This window comes from Lithobates pipiens, unplaced genomic scaffold, assembly GCF_037356315.1.
Source record: "Lithobates pipiens isolate NorthernLeopardFrog02 unplaced genomic scaffold, aLitPip1_a1.2 Scaffold_19, whole genome shotgun sequence".
Lineage (NCBI taxonomy): Eukaryota > Metazoa > Chordata > Amphibia > Anura > Ranidae > Lithobates > Lithobates pipiens.
Window position 1 is genome coordinate 298,378,168 of NW_027507764.1, and position 17,809 is coordinate 298,395,976.

Sequence of the window (17,809 nt, forward strand, 5' to 3'; positions counted from 1 at the left end):
ATGAGTTTACCGGAAGCTGTGGTCTCCGACACTCACCTTTTGTGGTGACAAATTGTCCAACTTCAACGATCTCTCCTTCCTCCTCCTCCTGCTCCTCTGCTTCTGGTGTTGGAATTTCGCCTTCTTTGGGAGGGGTGGGGTCCCTGGTGTCCTCAGACTTCCCGAGTCTTCTCTCCCCTATGAGAATGTAAAAAAAGGAATACTTAGCACACAGAGGGCAGAAATAGGAATATGAAACATTGCTTGAAAGTGTGGTATAATTGTGTTTTTTAGCCGAGTTCAAAGGTGAGAACATTATTGTGGACACTTTGTTAAGCTGGAATACTTACCTGCAGAACGATGTTTCTTACGAACGATTGAACCCATGAACTTGAAAGTGGCCATTTTAAACTGTGCAACATGAAATCCAAGCACATGGAGCAGTATGCAAGCAAGAATAATCATATGAACACATGACAACTACTTACTTTTTTGAAGAACATGCTTGATCCTTCTGTACTGATCGTGCTCCCTCAGTTTCAGGTCTGACCAGCGTTTTCTCAGTTGATTCTTGGATCGTCGTACCCCAAAATTCTTCTGAAGACTCTTCACAACTTTAGTCATGATCTTGGCCTTTCTGATATTTGGGTTTGGGTAAGGTCCATTCTTCCCATCATAGTCGGTCCTCTTCAATATGTCCACCATCTCCAACATCTCTCCAAAAGACATATTTGAGGCCTTAAATCTTCTCTTCCAGGATCGGGACGTTTCAGGTTTCGGGCTTTCCTCGCCCTCCTCCTCCTTAGTGGAACTCTGATTGCGCACCTGCGTTCTCTCTGCCATGTGCTCTCCCCACTGCGCCGAAAGCGAAGGGGCGGGGAATAGTCTAGAAAGAACGTCAGGGGTGGGTGGAGTTTCACGAATGCGCACTGTATATAAAACGCAACACGCGTGTGTCGTACGTACGATCTGTGAACAAAGGGAAAAGCTGACGCGACGATCGTGCAAACAAAGGTAAAATTTTGAACTTGGTACATCACTAGCCTATAATGCTTCTAGATTGAGGCCTGCATTAGTGGAGTTTAGCCTGACATTAGGGTTTGTCTTGTGTTGTGTCTTGCAGAGATTATGTACGGTTTCAACGATCACAGTTTCCTCCCTCTGTTCATCGATCAATACAGGGAGCTGCCCTGTCTATGGCAATCAACGCACCCTCAATACAAAAACAAACTAAAGAGGCAGGCAGCGATGGAGAAACTGGTTGAGTTTGTGAAGCCGGTGGTCCCTAGGGTAGACATCCACTATTTAAAAGTGAAAATCGGTGGCCTGAGGAGTACATATCTGAAGGAGAGGAAGAAGGTGCTGAAGTCCATGCAATCTGGAGCTGCAGCAGATGAGGTTTATGTCCCCAGGTTGTGGTATTATGACAGAATGCATTTTCTGTATCCTCTCTACCCTTCCTTCCACGCATCCTATGCTACATTCCACACCTGCTGAATCTTCCGAAGCCCAACCTGGTCCTTCCACTCAGGAAGAACTGGAGGAGCCCAGCTTGAGCCAGGTATAGTATTGTTTTACATATTTTGGGAGTAAAAATGAATGATGTTAACTTGACTTGTGCTCACTAATTGCTGATTTTAGAAAGTGTTTCACATATCAATAGACAGTAGTGGCCAAAACCTTTGGGACAAGAATGAAAAATGCTGGGCTCAGAATGATAGTCTTTTCTATTGGTTAACAATTTGCAACAGTCTTGATGTGAAAATTGTGTGTGTTTGATGACCCAAAAACTAAAACTATGTCCCTTTTTCATACACAGAAAGACCTCAGCCAGGAAGAAGAGGGTGTGGAATGCAGCAGCCAGGAGGTGACTGTGGAAAGTGGCAGCCAGGAGGAGGCGGGGGTAAGCGGCAGCCAGGCGGTGGGCGGGCGGAGGAGCCTGACAGAATGCCAGGTCCCTCCCCGCCGCCTTCCACACAAAAGAGTGAGAAAGGGGGGAATGTGGAGGAGTCGGCTCTGAGGCTGATCAGGCAGGCTTCTGCGGCCCTCAAAGCCATCCCCACCTATCAAGAGGCCTTTGCCGCCTTGGCTGCATGTAAACTCGAGCAAATGGAGGAGGGGCAAAAGATCTTGTGCGAGGAGCTAATTCTCCGCACCCTCAACAAGGGTCTGTTGGGCCAAATCACACAAGCAACACACTTGTGTGATTTGGCCCATGCCTCTCCTCCTCCTCCTCCTCCTTCTGCCACACCTCCAGCACCACAGCCACAGCCTGGAAGGAAGCGTGGAAGGAAGACCAGAGTGTGAGAACCTGGATTCAGTCTGGTCTGACAGAAGATGCAGCCTCTTGTAGTACCACAGCCTGGGAACATAGATGTCATCTGCTGCTGTTCCGGGTTTCTTGGACTTCAGGACCAGACTTCTCTCCCTCAGACATGTACTCCTCAGGCCACCAATTTTTGCATTTAAATAGTTGATGTGTGCCCTGGGGGCCAAAGGCTTAGCTAATCTCCCCAGTTTCTCCAGCGCTGCCTCCCTCTTTATTTGTTAATGACACCTAAATAAAGCTTTTTTTTGTTTGAAGAAATCCTTGTGTATGTGTTTTACTTCAAAAAGTTTATTTGTGAGCAGGCAGGTAAATTTCAAAAATACAAACTGAAATGAATAACAAGGGGCACCAACACTAAACAACCTCCTGTAGATTAAAAAAGAAAACCAAAATGCAAAAAAGATAATAATGGTGTTGTGGTAAGTTGACACACAAAACACAACCCAAAAAATGCAAAGATGAGCAAACTGTCAAAAAAGGAGATGTTGATGAAAAAACCCAAACACAAAATTCCCCCCCCAAAAAAAACAAAAAAACAAAAAAAAACAAAATGTGTAGATGTGATGATTTAAAATATTGTATTGCTGAAATGAGTAAAAAAGAAAAAAAGAAATACGTTCGGGAGAAGTGTGTGTGAATATGAGCATCAAAAGAAGTTCATTCTTGCAGCATTGTAAAGAACAAGAGAATGCGCTTCATGAAAGAATTTTTAACATTGCAGCGTGACGAATGTGCTATATCGATTACGAGCAGTAGTTTTACCTGAGCGAGCGCTTCCGTGTCCGAATTTGATTGTAAGCATGCGTGGCACCTTGTCCGTCGGAGTAGGCTACACATGATCGGAGTATGTCCGATGGGAGCATTTTGTCGGAAAATTTTACCGGCAAGTTGGAAAAGTTGGTCCGATGCAGACCACACACAGTCGGAATATCCGACAAAACGGTCCGATCGGAAACATTCCATCGGAATCTCCGACCGTGTGTACAAGGGATGAGACCTGTCTGCATATAAGCTGTACTTAAAGAAACTGGGCTCAAAAATAAAGACAAACCCCAAGTCTGCACCAAAAACTAACTGCAACATCTTTGCTTCTTCGACATAGTGTTTAATAATTAGCAGAAATATGTTCTTCCACAGTAGACAAATGCAAAATTATGATAACCAAAAAGGTCTGTTTATTTTGTGTCAGTAGGAAGAAGAGAAATACGTGATTAGTACATTAAAACAACAAATGATAATGTTGTAATGTTGATATTGACCTCTTCATTGCATGCTATACATCATTATAATTATGGAAGAATGATAACTATGTGTATGCATTATTCCTACTTTGTTTACTGACTTGTGTAAATGTCCTTGAAATTCTTAGATGTGAGCTAAAATACTAAACAAAAATCCTTTAAACTGTAATTTCAGCCAAACCACATTTTTTGTATATCTACACTGGGAAAATGTTCATCTACTTTCTCCCCTGGAAAAAAACAGAAGGAAAGAAAGAGAAAACCACTCTAAAATGAGGGTAACGCCATCTTTAACCCCTTCACGTCCACCTTAGCTTCCCTTTAAATAGTTCTGAATGCAGCTGGAATAGACTTTAACAGTGTTTGCATGTTTGCACAAATAAAGACAAAAATAGCAATTAAAACTTAATTTTAACTTGACCCACTTTATCAAACCCTAAAAACAAAAGTTGCTGAAGTTTCACTTTAAAAACAACACAAATGCATATCTCATTCACAATACAGAGACCTTCCTATTTAGAAACAAATGCCCCATACATACGATCGGACATTCCGACCACAAAATCCATCTGATTTTTTCCGACAGATTTTGGCATACACATGGTCGCACAAAGTTGTCGGAAAATCTAATCGTTCTAAACGAGGTGACGTCAAACACATACATCGGGACTATAAATCAGCCAGTAGCCGAAAAAAAAAAAGCCAGAAAATCCGACCGTGTGTATGGGGCATAAGAGTTTACATGGACAAACATGGCCTACAATATTAGTACATAATACTGGTTAACCACTTTATGCCGGTGCCTCCTGGCCCTATAAAAGGTTTCAAATGCCTGGGAGGCAGGCTAGGGTTTGTGATCATGTGACCACCATGATTGGCTGTCATGGTGATCACATGATCGGAAAGAAGCGATCAAGAGCTTTCCAAGAGCCACTTGCCATTGAGAGCCACCGGTAACTGTGCCTCGAGTGCGCAGGGCACTTGCTCTCGGCACAGCTGTGTCAGCTAAATATGCAGCCACTCTGTGCCGATGACCACCCACTGAAAGGCCGCATATTTGCATACTGTCGGCATCTGGGGTTAATATTATAATAAAAGCTGTGTGTTGCCCTGTGTATTTATCGTATACCTGTATGCTAGTATGGTTGGTGAGTGCAGCTTTGGGTTAGTGAGATCCATAAGAAAGAAGTGGTTCAGACTGAAAAAATGCAAAGGTTGTATACAGAACAAAAGTTGTGAATATCTAGAATGTAAGCATGTAAATGCAAGGTTGGAGAGGACTATATATATAATGTAAAGAATTTTAGAGACAGTAATATCCAGACAATTGCAAGGTAATAGTACATAAAAGTTTACTTAACTATGACTACATGCAATTTTAAAATAATTTACAATTAACACACAATTTCACTTCAGACAGGTTCATTTAATATGGAAAAAGTTTTGGGTGGTGGAACAAAGAGATGAAGAAAATCAATAGGGAGGGTCAACCACGGTATATATTATCAAAAGGTAGCTTTATTAGAGTTACAAAATGTAAAAGTGAGTCCACTTAGGACGTCACAGTAAAACAGGGATAGCCTCTAAAATCAGTAGTGATAAATGAAAAATATAGAAAAGGTTTTACCATCATCCAGAAAAATTAGTGGAGAGCCTGGTCAGGTGTCAAAGAGACTGGCTACGGTGGCCCATAGGTAGATGCAAAGGCCAACTTGTCCATTTAGTTCCTATGGAGATGGAAACACCTTAATGGGTATTGCGCCCTGAGCCCACCCAGTTGTGTGACAATAGCGAAATAATATTGTCTTCCTGATTCTCCTTCCGACCAATCAGGAAGTAGGTCCTGAGACCCGATTAGCCAAGGAATCTTAGGACTTCCAGCCAATTGGGTCTCAAGCTAACCTTCTTTTTGGCCGGGAGGAGAAGCTTTGGCCCCGGAGCGAGGAGCGAGATCCTTGTCATCTTCCTCCTAAGGTAAGGAGGCCTCTGATCACTGCTATCCCATCCGTCTTCCATGCACGGGTGTGCTTGCCGCTATCCTGTCTGTCTCACATGGGGAGGTATCGCCGCCTTCCTGGCCATGTCCCGTGTGGGAGCTGGCATTGGTTTGCCACCCCCCAGAATATTGAGCACCACTCGCCACTGCTAGGCATACTGGATCCAGTTCAGCAGCACTCCACAAAATGGGGACTACCCTCTGGAAGATGGGGAAGGACCCAGAGTTGTGAACCAAAATGCATGCACACCAATGGGAGCAACAAAAAAACACCCAGAAGTCCAAGGTAATTTAATTATACAGTTGATTTATAGCAAAACAGAGCCAATGTGTTTTTGCGTGAGCCAAACACATTCTCCCTATAGGGAGAATGAATATGCTTAAACAGTCTCAGGTGAGCAGATAAAAAAATAAAATTGCACCGTGATTTACTGCTTGGAAAGTTTCAGGAAGGCAGGTTACGTTTTTTTTTTAGCAGGTAACCGGCGGCAGGGAAGAAGACAGCCTGGGAAGACACAGCAGTGGGAAAAGACAGCTCGGGGAGAAGGCCTTTCAGGGAGAGGATGGCAGTGGCAGAGACAGTGGCGGGAGAAGACGGCGGTGGCAGGAGAAAACGATGGCACCGGGACAGACAGCAACAAAGAGGACAGCTCAGAGCTATTTTATTAATAAAGGACTTGTCAAAAACGTTTTTTTTTTTTTTACATTTCACTGCTTTTTGAGGTGAATGGTTAGGGGTATGATGTACCCGCTACCCATTCACATAGGGGGCAGGATCTGGGGGTCCCTTCCTAAAGAGGGGCTTCCAGATTCTGATAAGTCCCCCGATCACAGACCCCAACAACCACCAGCCAGGGTTGTTGGGAAGAGGCCCTTGTCCCATGGGGCACTCATCCCCCCCATGCTGAGGGCATGCAACCTGGTATGGTTCAGGAGGGGGAGTGCTTGCTCATCCCCTTCTTTTCCTGACCCTGCTGACAGCTGATTACTCATCGGTTGTTAAGGACCCCTTGGCCAGCTTCCTGGCCCCCTCCTTAGCATCCAGCTATATATAGTGTGTTTACAGTGTGTTTAACCACTTAAGCCCCGGACCATTTTGCAGGCCAAAGACCAGAGCACTGTTTGCGATTTGGCACTGTGTTGCTTTAACTGACAATTGCGTGGTCGTGCGACGTGGCTCCCAAACAAAATTAACATCCTTTTTTTCCCACAAATAGAGCTTTCTTTTCGTGGTATTTGATCACCACTGCGTTTTTTATTTTTTGCGCTATAAACAAAAAAAGAGCGACAATTTTGAAAAAAAACAACATTTTTTTTTACATTTTGCTATAATAAATATACCCCAAAAATGTTTTCCTCAGTTTAGGCTGATACGTATTCTTCTACATATTTTTTGTAAAAAAAAAATTGCGATTATTGATTGGTTTGCGCAAAAGTTATAGCGTTTACAAGATAGGGGATAGTTTTATGGCATTTTTATTCATATTTCTTTTTTAAATGGCGACGATCAGTGATTTTTAGCATGCGACATTATGGCAGACATATCAGACATTTTGGGGACCACTGTCATTTATACAACAATCAGTGCTATACAAATTAGAGGTCGACCGATATGGGTTTTTCTCTGGCCGATGCCGATGCCGATATTTAGAAATCATGGCGGCCGATAGCCGATATATGATGCCGATTTTTTTGGGCCGATATGTTAGGCCGATTTTATTTTATTTATTTATTTTTAATCCCCCTTGATCTAACACACCTTTCCCACTGGGGCGTTTTTTAAGGCGCTTTTGGGCTAAAAATAGCGCCTGTAAAGTGCCTGCAAAATGGCTCCCCTGCAGTCTGTGTGAAAGACAGAGTGCTTTCATACTGAGGCGATGCGCTGGCAGGATCTTAAAAAAAAAAGTCCTGCAAGCAGCACGTTTGGAGTGGTGTATACCGCTCCTCCACCACTCCTGCCCATTGATATGAATGGGCACCACTGCCGAAGCGCATGCAATGCGATTTGGCAGCGGTGCTTCATGGGCGCATTTAACCTCTTCCTTGGCCGCTAGCTGGGTTATATGTGCCCCACTAGCAGCCAAATAGCACCACTAAAATGATGGTAAAGATCCGCTAAAACTTGCGTTTTACCATCAACGTCTGCCCGCTCCAGTGTGAAAGCAGCCTTCATAAGTGATACAGAAAATTTCTTACACTTAAAGCGGAGGTCCACCCTAAAATGACCTTCCGCTCATCGGATTCCTCCCCCCCTCCGGCGCCACAATTGGCACCTTTCAGGGGGGAGGGGGGGTGCAGTTACCTGGATAATCCAGGTAACTGCACCCACTTCCGGGCTAGCTCTCTGCGGAAAGGGGCGTACATTACGCCCCTTTCCGCAAGTGCCCGCCCCCTTCCGCAAGTGCCCCGCTGCCTGCTGGGAAACACACAGATCCCAGAGGCAGCGGGGACCGTCCTCATTGCGCAGCGCGGCTCGCGCATGCGCAGTAGGGAACCGGGAAATTAAGCCGAAAGGCTCCATTTCCTGATTCCCATACCCAAGATGGCGGCGGCAGCACTCTAGAGATCGGCTTCGGGTGCCGACATCGCGGGCGCGCTGGACAGGTAAGTGTCACTATTTTAAAAGTCAGCAGCTGCAGTATTTGTAGCTGCTGGCTTTTAAAAAAAAAAAAAAAAAAACGCGGAGTCCCGGCGGACTCCCACTTTAAACATTTATTAAACAAAACAAACCTCCAATCAGTTTACTTGTATGTATGATCTAGATAAAAAAAAAAAAAAAAAAAAACTATATATTAAATAAAAACGGGTAGTCAAAACTTTTGGACAAAAAAAAAAAAAAAATGGGCTAACTTTACTGTTTTTATTTTATTTTTATTTTTTAAATGGTGTATTTTTTTTCCCAAAAAAATGCATTTGAAAGACCTCTGTGCAAATGCCGTGTGACATAAAATATTGCAACAACCGCTATTTTATTCCCTAGGATCTCTGCTAAAAAAATATATATAATTTTTGGGGGGTCTAAGTGATTTTCTGGCAGAAAATACAGGATTTTTACTTGTAAGCAACAAGTGTCAGAAAAGATTTAGTCTTTAAATGGTTAAACTGAGAACTTCTACACAGAGATGACTTCATTCATTCAGAAGTGTAAACATTGTATCATTTAGTTCTTTTCTTGGCAGCCTGCCCAGAGAGGAGGAAAGTGTTGCTATGACGACTCAGGCAACTCACACTGACTTCTTACAGAAGTCATTTCAAAGTCCTGCTGTAGAATCGGCTTTTTATCAACACAATCGGCCGATGCCGATTATTTAAAAAACGGCAAATATCGGCCGATATATCGGTCGACCTCTAATACAAATACACTGTTTCATAGTTTGTTAGGTTGAATAAAGACACCAGTCCAACCTGAGTGAGTGTCTACAATTGTCCCTATCCCTTGCACACTCACATTGGTCCCTACACCCTAGGAGTCCACAATCCAAGGTCCCCATTCATATACTAGGGCCAATTTTGGACAGAAGCCAATTAGCCTACCTGCATGTCTTTGGATTGTGGGAGGAAACCGGAGTACCCAGAGGAAACCCACGCAGGCACAGGGAGAACATGCAAACTCCAGGCAGGTAGTGTCATGGTTGGGACTTGAACCAGCGACCCTTCTTACTGCTAGGTGAGAGTGCTAACCACTACACCGATCACACGGAGCAGAGATCAGTGACGCTGTCACTAGGCAGAACGGGGCGATGCTTGTTTACATTAGCATCTCCCCATTCTTCCTCCCCATGAGGCGATCTCGGGTATCCCCACAGTGATCGAGTCCGTGGGACCCGCGATTGGACTCACAGAGGTTCCAACCGGCACGCACGCTGCCGGCGTCCTGCACACGCAATGGCACAGCGGCAAATTTAAAGGGACGTACCTGTACGCCCATTTACCTGTGCGTTCCATTCTGCCGACGTACATCAGAGTGCGCCGGTCGGCAAGTGGTTAAAGAGAAAAAAATACGTAAAATGCAAAATGCATGAAAACTGCATACAAAAATGCATAAAAAATGCACTGCAAAATGTGCCTGAAAAACGCATCAAGCACAGCCACATAGATGTGAACCTAGACTAAAAAAGCAAACAGCTGTATACAGTTCATTTTCAGTTTGAACTGTTTATTTATAAACATCTGGTTTATGAAACAGAACTTTTTTGGCCTATTTAGTGCATGAGATGTTATCCTCCGGTCACGATGACAATATTACAGCATTACCATGGAATGTTAACAAAAATAAATGGTATTTTCTTGTGTTAATGAGCATAATGTTAATAGTAAATAAAGAGGGTAATTTGGTATTTCCTATTTACGCTTCATAAGCTGTGAAAATATTTCACCGATACTGTCACTTTTTAAAATATTTTGAAATTACAATGTTCAGCTTTCATAAAAGACCGATGCATAAATTGAATTACAAGCCCTTGTGTTATTTTCAGTGTTCTTCTTTCAGTTGTGGTCACTGGTCAGCTCAGTTATTTAAGTTTGAAAAACTGTTTATAAGTCAGATTTTTTCACAATGGTTTTAGAGATAGTCTCTAGTGAAAATTAGAAATTAAAGGGGTTGTAAACCTTTGTGTTTTTCACCTTAATGCATCCTATGCATTGTAATGCTTTACGTCTATCTATTAAGTTCTTGTGGTAAAACCAAGGAAGCTTAGAGTTCTGAAGCGTATCAATGCTTTACTAAACGGAAAAATCAGCACATACAAACTGTAGGATGAACAATACAAAACAACTTATAGCTTACAAAATATATGCCTACACATATAAGCATGTACGTACAATTTGTACACATTAACCTCCCTGGCGGTATGATTATGTCGGATTTTAGGTGCTGAAAGCGGTACCATTATTTTGCATGGAAATTTGGCGTTTTATATTGTAGGCCTGCAATTCTTATGCCGCGTACACACGAGCGGATTGTATGGCGTACTTAGTCCGTCATACAATCCGACGGACAGTCCGTCATACTTTCCACTGAACGGACTTGACCACACACGGATAGCCAAACAGTCAGACGAAAGCTTGCACGATGACGTGTACAGCACGTACGACGGGACTAAAAATAGGAAGTCCAATACACAGCAAAGCACCTTTCCGCCGTGTAAATCCTTTCTGAGCATGCGCCATTCTTAGTCCGTCGAACTAGCCTACTGGCGAGCGGATTGTCCGCTGAAACCAAAGTACGACGGACAGAATTTCCAAAAATCCGAAATACTTAGTACGCCAGACTGCACGCTGAAAAAGTCCGCTGAAGCCCACACACGAGCGGACTGTCCGCTGAAATGTGTTTCGGCGGACTAAGTAGGCCATACAGTCCGCCCGTGTGTACGCGGCATTAGGAATAACTCACTTAAATCTGTCCAAATCAGAGTCTAGTAGACAGCCCAGGTATGATAAAGTTTGAAAAACAAAATCATAAATTAAAATATAATAAATAACTATAAATAATTATACCAAATAATAATATAATAATAAAAAAAAATATTCAATAATGTAATCAAATCAAAAACACTGAAATTTGCTCAGTTGCAGAATTGTCACTGTCATTACTTTTCAGTATTTGATGACGAATCTCCCCACAAATCACTCTTGCTCAATTCTGCAAGTGATTCTAATTTATTATAGCTGTTTTCTAGCTGGTCTAAAACCACTTTTGATGTAAAGGGACGGTTTTGGTTGCTATGGACAATCTCCAGTTTCCAGGCAGAAAGAACAGTTTTTATAATATAAAACTGCATGCAGGACACTGGACAAACCACTAGGGACAAAAAGGATGTGAAATAATTACATACAGTAATGTAATCTGTAAGATTACATTATACTGTATGTAATGTGTGTGTTTCACTTTTTGAATTTGGCACCGTTCTCCATCCCCGCGCGTCGCAGCGCACGCTGGGAATGGAGCTCGGCTCCATGATAGATTGAGCGGAGGACGAGCGGCTCACACTGCAGGGAGACATCGCTGGATCCAGGGGACAAGGAAAGCATCCTGGATTCAGAGATGCAATCCCGAGTCTGGTTCGGGGTTACTGCTAATGGTATTGAATTTTCACCCCGAGCCAGACTCAGGAATACCGCCAGGGGTGTTAAGTAAACTAAACAATTACTCAACTTAGGGGTCAAGATGTCCTCCATGGTCCTTTGCTCAGTCTAACTCACAAAGTTCTCAAGCTTCTGGCAGCCATGTCTCCTCTTTGTCCTTCCAAACACCACCTATTTCTTTCAAACCCTCTCCATGCCCCTCCCACCCATTTCCTGAACACACAAACTTCTGCTACTCAGCTCCAAAACCTTTCCATCTGGTTTATTTACATATCAGTGGAGGGGGAAGGGCCTCCGTAAACATATGCTCTTACCAAACCTAACAATGTTATTGCTATCAAGGCAATATACAAAATTGACCATCGCAACACATACCACCTCTTGACTTTATAGGATGATATAGGAAACTTCTTAAAGCCTTTTGTCCAGGAAAGGGAAAAATAAACCCCCCGTATTGTAAATGGGAGGAAAAAATTCCCTTTCGACCCCATCTTGTGGACGGTCAGATGATTGGTTTGTCCCTGGAAGGCTGCAACATTACTTTTGATCAGGGTTAACAATGTCTTTTGGCAGTTTGTAAAGAAAGTCCCAGATGAAAGTCTCTTGTCCTCTTGGTCATAAGGAGATACTCAGAAAGTCCACTCCAATTCAGCCACCATTAGGAAATCATCCACATCTTCCTTAGGCTCTCTTCTGGTCTGCCTCCTCCCATCCAGCATGGTCATCTGCTCTGCCAGCTCCACCTCTCAATGCGCAATACCTGAAAAGAGGAAGAGTCAAAGCAGATGATTCCTTCCAACTGTTCCAAAAACATAGCTCACTGCTCACATTTCTCTGCAAAATGAATGTAGGGTGCCCACTGTTGCCTTGAAACACTTTTATGGAAAGGCATTGACTTTTAACGAATAAACTGCATGTCTCTCTGTGCTGTCCTGGGAAGCACACAGGCCTGCTGTTGTCCAGTCTTCACAGCATGGCACATTTTTGCAAAATGCCCCATTTTATGGCAGCAGAAACACTTATTGTGACTGAATCTACTATTCCCAATCATTTGCTTCCACTTCTTAAACAATGCTGGTGTGGGAATCCCATCTATTTCCTCTCTAGGGACCCCCATCTTAAGTAAATCAATCTACATGTAAATCAATCTACATAGGTCTTGCCTTCCTTGTATCTGACTCAACTCGGTCATTTGAGCTGATTAAATCCTCTGCTTCCCGGTTATGAGAAGTAACAGTGGCACATGTCTTACTCCTGCTTACAGGCTTCGGGCATTTGTCCTTTGTTAGGGCATCATTAGACTTGGTCATGAGGGCTGCACACTGCTCTTTCAAATCTTCAGCTCGGCCTACAGGGGTTTGAACACACTTCAAAGCCACTGCAGGTTTAACTTTGATTATCCTCCGTTTTAAATCTTTTGCCTTGCTTGCAGTTTCTTCCAAACACTTGGATGCCACTGCAAGCTGCTCCTTCAGTTAATCTCTTTCTAATTCTGCCTTTTCCCTCTTTTAAGATTCAATATGTAGAGCATGCAGGAAGTGCAAACCAAACACAGCAACTGCCCGCATCTCTCCCTTACTGAACCCAAAACTTTTGAAACTAAAATCTGAGGAAAGATCAGAGACTCCATCACCCCAAGCTCTGTTCAGAGGAGAAGCATATCCAGCCAGCTCCTTTGCAACAGGCATCCACTGACTATTTCTGGCCCAGATAGGAAGGGTACATGCCTTCAAGTCCTCCTGGACACCAGAAACCTTTGCAGCCTTACTCTTCCTAAACAGTGTACGCAGCATTTTTCCATACAGCCGTCAGCTATGGATGCCGAATGCTGGACTCGGGAGTGCGCCCGCAAAGTAACCCCCTCGAGAGAGCACTTCTCCTAGGAGGTTATCTGATGTGGGGAGGAGCCGCTCTGTGCAAAACGAGCTGCACAGTGGAGTTAAGTATGATATATTTGTTATTTTAAAAAAAATCGAACAATTATAATCACTTTAAGTTCTGAATGCATAAAGGGAACTCTGTGCTTAATTTTTCTATCCAGTCAGTACTATGACATTTCTCAAAACTATTATTAGACTCAAAAATACTTTGGGAGTTTAAATTTGATTGGAGATAAAACAGACAGAGAAAGGATGTTACAAAGCACATGCTCTAGCAACAATACTTCATATTTAGCATGTGAGGAGTAGAAAGGAGATTTGAGTCTAACATGGGTTTGTAGACCTTGCCTTTTGCCTTGGGTCAGCTGGCTTAGAAGGGCCAAAAAGGGGGGTTCTAAATAAGCCAGCCCCCTCACTTTAAAAAAAGTAAGGTCAAAGCAGCCATATTGACAATGTGCATTAGCTGTAATCAGGGGTCAAGTCCTGGGGAAAAAAGTGTGGGAACTCCCACCCAAGATCCACTCCCCCACCAAAAAAAAGAAATGATACCCTCATATGCACGAACGCTTCAGAAGTGGTATTTTTCATCCAATTTTCGTATTGTGTATGAAGCTTAACTGTTAGCATATATGGAGCATACGCTGCATGGAATAATGGACAGGGCACTTGAGGCAGAACAGAGGCAGGAAGAGGAGGACTTCCTTGCCTCTCAAGGCCCCCTTTATCCAGACAGTGTTCCTGCTGTCCCACTCATCACACAGGAAGAGGACGAGGAGGAGGAGGAGGCTTGTGTCAGCACGGAGGTGGAGCCTGGTACTCAGCAACAGCAGCAGCAGTCTTTTAGGGATGATTTACAGTCCCAAGAAACACGTGGACTTGTACGTGGCTGGGAGGAGGTGGCTGCGGATCATGTTGTCCTTAGTGACCCAGAGGACTCCGGACAGAATTCCTCAGTTAACCTACGCTGCATGGCCTCCCTGATCCTGCAAAGCCTGCGGAAAGATCCTTGTATTCTTCAGATCAAGGAGAGGGACCATTACTGGCTGGCCACTCTCCTTGATCCACAGTACAAGGGTAAGGTTGCGGACCTTATCTTGCTGTCACAGAGGAAGCAGAAGATGAGACATCTCTGGGAGGCCTTGCAGAATGGTCTGTGCAATGCATTCCCAGAGACTGGGAGGTTACAAACTCCTGGTCCTGGACAACGTTTTGCTGAGGCTTCGGTCAGTCACAGAAGGAGCGGTGGAGAAGGTGGCTGTCTGACCAATGCGTTCAGACAATTTTTAGTCCGCAGCCCCAAGGTATGTTTAACAGGGGCATGTAATTAGAGTGCAATGCTTTGCGGCAGGGCTCATTCCTGCACTCCAAATAGAGTATATGGAAGAGGTTGCAGGCCCAATTTTTCAGCCCCTGTTTAACAGGAGCGTGTAATTACAATTTTTGATATAATATTTCACAGCAGGGCCCGTTCCTGTGCCCACCGAGAGTAACTGTGAGGACTTATAGTGTTGCGGCACCACCACCACAACCACCAAAGGCCCAATTTTTCTACCACTGTTCAACAATGGCATGTAATTACAATTCTTGATATAATCGTTCACAGCAGGGCGCTCCAGCAAGAGTCACTTTGAGGGCTTACAGTGTTTTGGCAGCTCTAACACCTTAGGCCCCCATTTCTGCAGAGCATATAGGGCAGGCCCCTACTTTCAAACATCCAAATTACAAACGTCTCCTACTTGCAAACGGAAGGAGGAAGTGAGATGAAAAAAGACGGACGTCCCAAAAAATTATACAGGGGTGATAATCCTTCCCTATGTTTTCCAAAAATCTTAAAAATAGATTTTTTGACTGGAGCTACACTTTTAAAATGTACCAGTTCAAAATTACAAACAGTTTCTACTTAACACAACAAACCTACATAGCCCCTGTCTTGTTTGCACCGCTTGTATACTGCTGTTCTGAGTATATAGGGCCTGGGGGCCCCAGCCCTTTCCTTTATTTAATTTGGGTATGGGTTTCCCCTTAATATCCGTGCAAAATCCAAAGGGGCTGGTAATGGGCAGGGGGGGCCACCCATGCCATTTTTCTCAATGATTTTCATCCGTATTGCCGGAACCAGATATTACTGTACATTAAAACTGCAAGCAGTTTTAAATGACTTTTTTTTCAGTTAAATGTCATTTTGTGCAGAGACTGTTCTAAACACGGGAAACACATGCCACTTCACAGGCATACTATAGACACCCCCCCAGGCACGATATTTAAAGGAATATTTCACTTTTTTTTTAACTTTAATCATCATTAAAATCAGTGCTCCCGAAAAAACTGCAGTTTTTAAATACATTTTTGGCATTGACCCATGTCCGTGAGTGGGACAGGAGCCGAGTCCCCAAACCCTTTTTAGGACAATATCTTGCATATTAGCCGTTAAAATTAGCACTTTTTATTTAGAACGTTCGAGTCCCATAGACTTCAATGGGGTTCTAAAGTTCGCACGAATGTTCGGTCCATTCGAAAGTTCTGGTGCGAATCGAACCGGGGGTGTTCGGCTCATCCCTAATCAAAACAAATAGAAGTGTTTTATTCTCCATGTATTTCTATTTCTAACATAAGAAGCATACCTAATAATTGTGGGTTGTGCTTATTGCGATAGGAAGAATCAATAATTTTTTCAACAACAGTTTTAATTGTCAACATAAATTCATAGAAAAAATGCACACACTACAACAACAGATGCCATTAGTATGTGGAACTATGACAACCACCACTTTTTATCAACTCCTCTCTCTCTTAGCATTGATTATTTTGACTATAGAGGTAAATATTACACCAAAAAGAAAAATACATTATTAACTGTCAAAAAGGGCAGCCTTGCGTTGGGTTTCTGCCCCAGTAGTCTTTTTAGTGTGATATTTACCTCTATTGTCATTGCGAATGATGAGAGAGAGAAGAGTTGATAAAAAGTGGTGAGTGTTAGCATGCAAACACAAATGGCATTATTGTAGACTGTGCCTTTTTCTGTGAATGTATCTGAGAATTAGAACTGTTGAAATAATAAACTCATTATTACAGTACAGTAATAATAAGAATACAGCACTTACAGTAAACGGGTTCTTATTGTACAAATAAGCATTACCCTCGAGTATTAGTTTATTATGCTGTGTCAGATTGCCAGTGACAGTGCCTGTGCTGTGTGCTTGTGGCTACTGAAATGTTTTGCTGTGTTCTAAAAACCAGTGCCAGGGCCACCATTTACATGAACTTTAAAAGTTCAAGAAACTGAACATGTAATTTCTTCTTGCCTTTGGTAGTATCGTGTTTGAACTTCCATCCCTGCCTATGTTCCCTAAACCAGGAGAGGGGTGGTCAAAAACATTACTTTTTCATTTTGTAAATATATAAATAAAAAAATGTATAAAAAGGTATATAGCTCTCACAAACAGAACATACACAACCTTTCACCACCAAAGGAAGATCTGTGCAAGGGTGGAAAGCATATGGCTTTAGTATTCTGTGATTACCTAATTTCTCCTGCCTGACCTTTTCCCTTGCCATCAAATCCCCCCCATATATTTGCTGCTGCCTGTATTTTGGAAGTGTGGACAGCTTATGGCTGTAGGTTTTGCCCTGCAGCTCTACTTCCAGTGCCCTGACTATAATTAAATAAATATTAATATAAAGCCTACTGTAATTCCTCCTACTATCTTCCAGCATCCCAACCCTCTTCCTCCTGGTAATCCACTGTAGTCAGCAATAAAGTGGTTCAGGAGCTGCCTCTCAGTGCTGCCTGCAGTCGTGCCTGGATGCTGTAGCCTTAAAAAAAATATTTTCAGGGATCAGAGAATCAAAGGCACATTGATCATCATTCATCAGAAAGTATCCTGCCATCATCAGGAACTGCAGAAAAGAGGTTCTTAAACAGCACCTCCTCAAAGTGCCACATTTTGTACTTCCTGTGAGTGCCAAACCCACATATATCTCATGGGGTTTGGGAGGAGTGAAACAGCCTGTCCCCTTACATTCCACATGCTGGTGGAGGGCATGAATGGCATGTTGGTAAAAATTAATGGCAGCTGGGTACCTGCCACTGTGGTGTAGCGAAGGCCATAAGAGGTGATTTCAAGAGCTGGAATATGAGCAGCTGCAATTGCCACCAGCTTTGGCAATAATGTTTTGGAGTGATTTGAGGACATTTTTGTTTCCACTTCAGTAGTAGTTAAAAGGGAGCCATGTACACTGCAGTTCTGAGTTCTCTGGACTGGCCCTGAGGATAGCAGTGATCTCTAATGCCCTGTACACA

At 43.2% G+C, this 17,809-nt stretch overlaps 1 protein-coding gene across 1 annotated transcript in view; it reads right to left on the reverse strand.

Annotated features, from left to right (window-relative positions):
* Nucleotides 1-3,720: 3,720 nt before the first annotated feature.
* The window catches only part of LOC143998062 (uncharacterized), a 34,218-nt gene continuing 20,129 nt past the window's right edge, over nucleotides 3,721-17,809 (reverse strand). Inside the window, exon 3 of the mRNA XM_077493828.1 lies at nucleotides 3,721-3,779. Within this exon, the coding sequence (XP_077349954.1) occupies nucleotides 3,721-3,779 (59 nt within the window). The remainder of the gene's footprint in view (nucleotides 3,780-17,809) is intronic.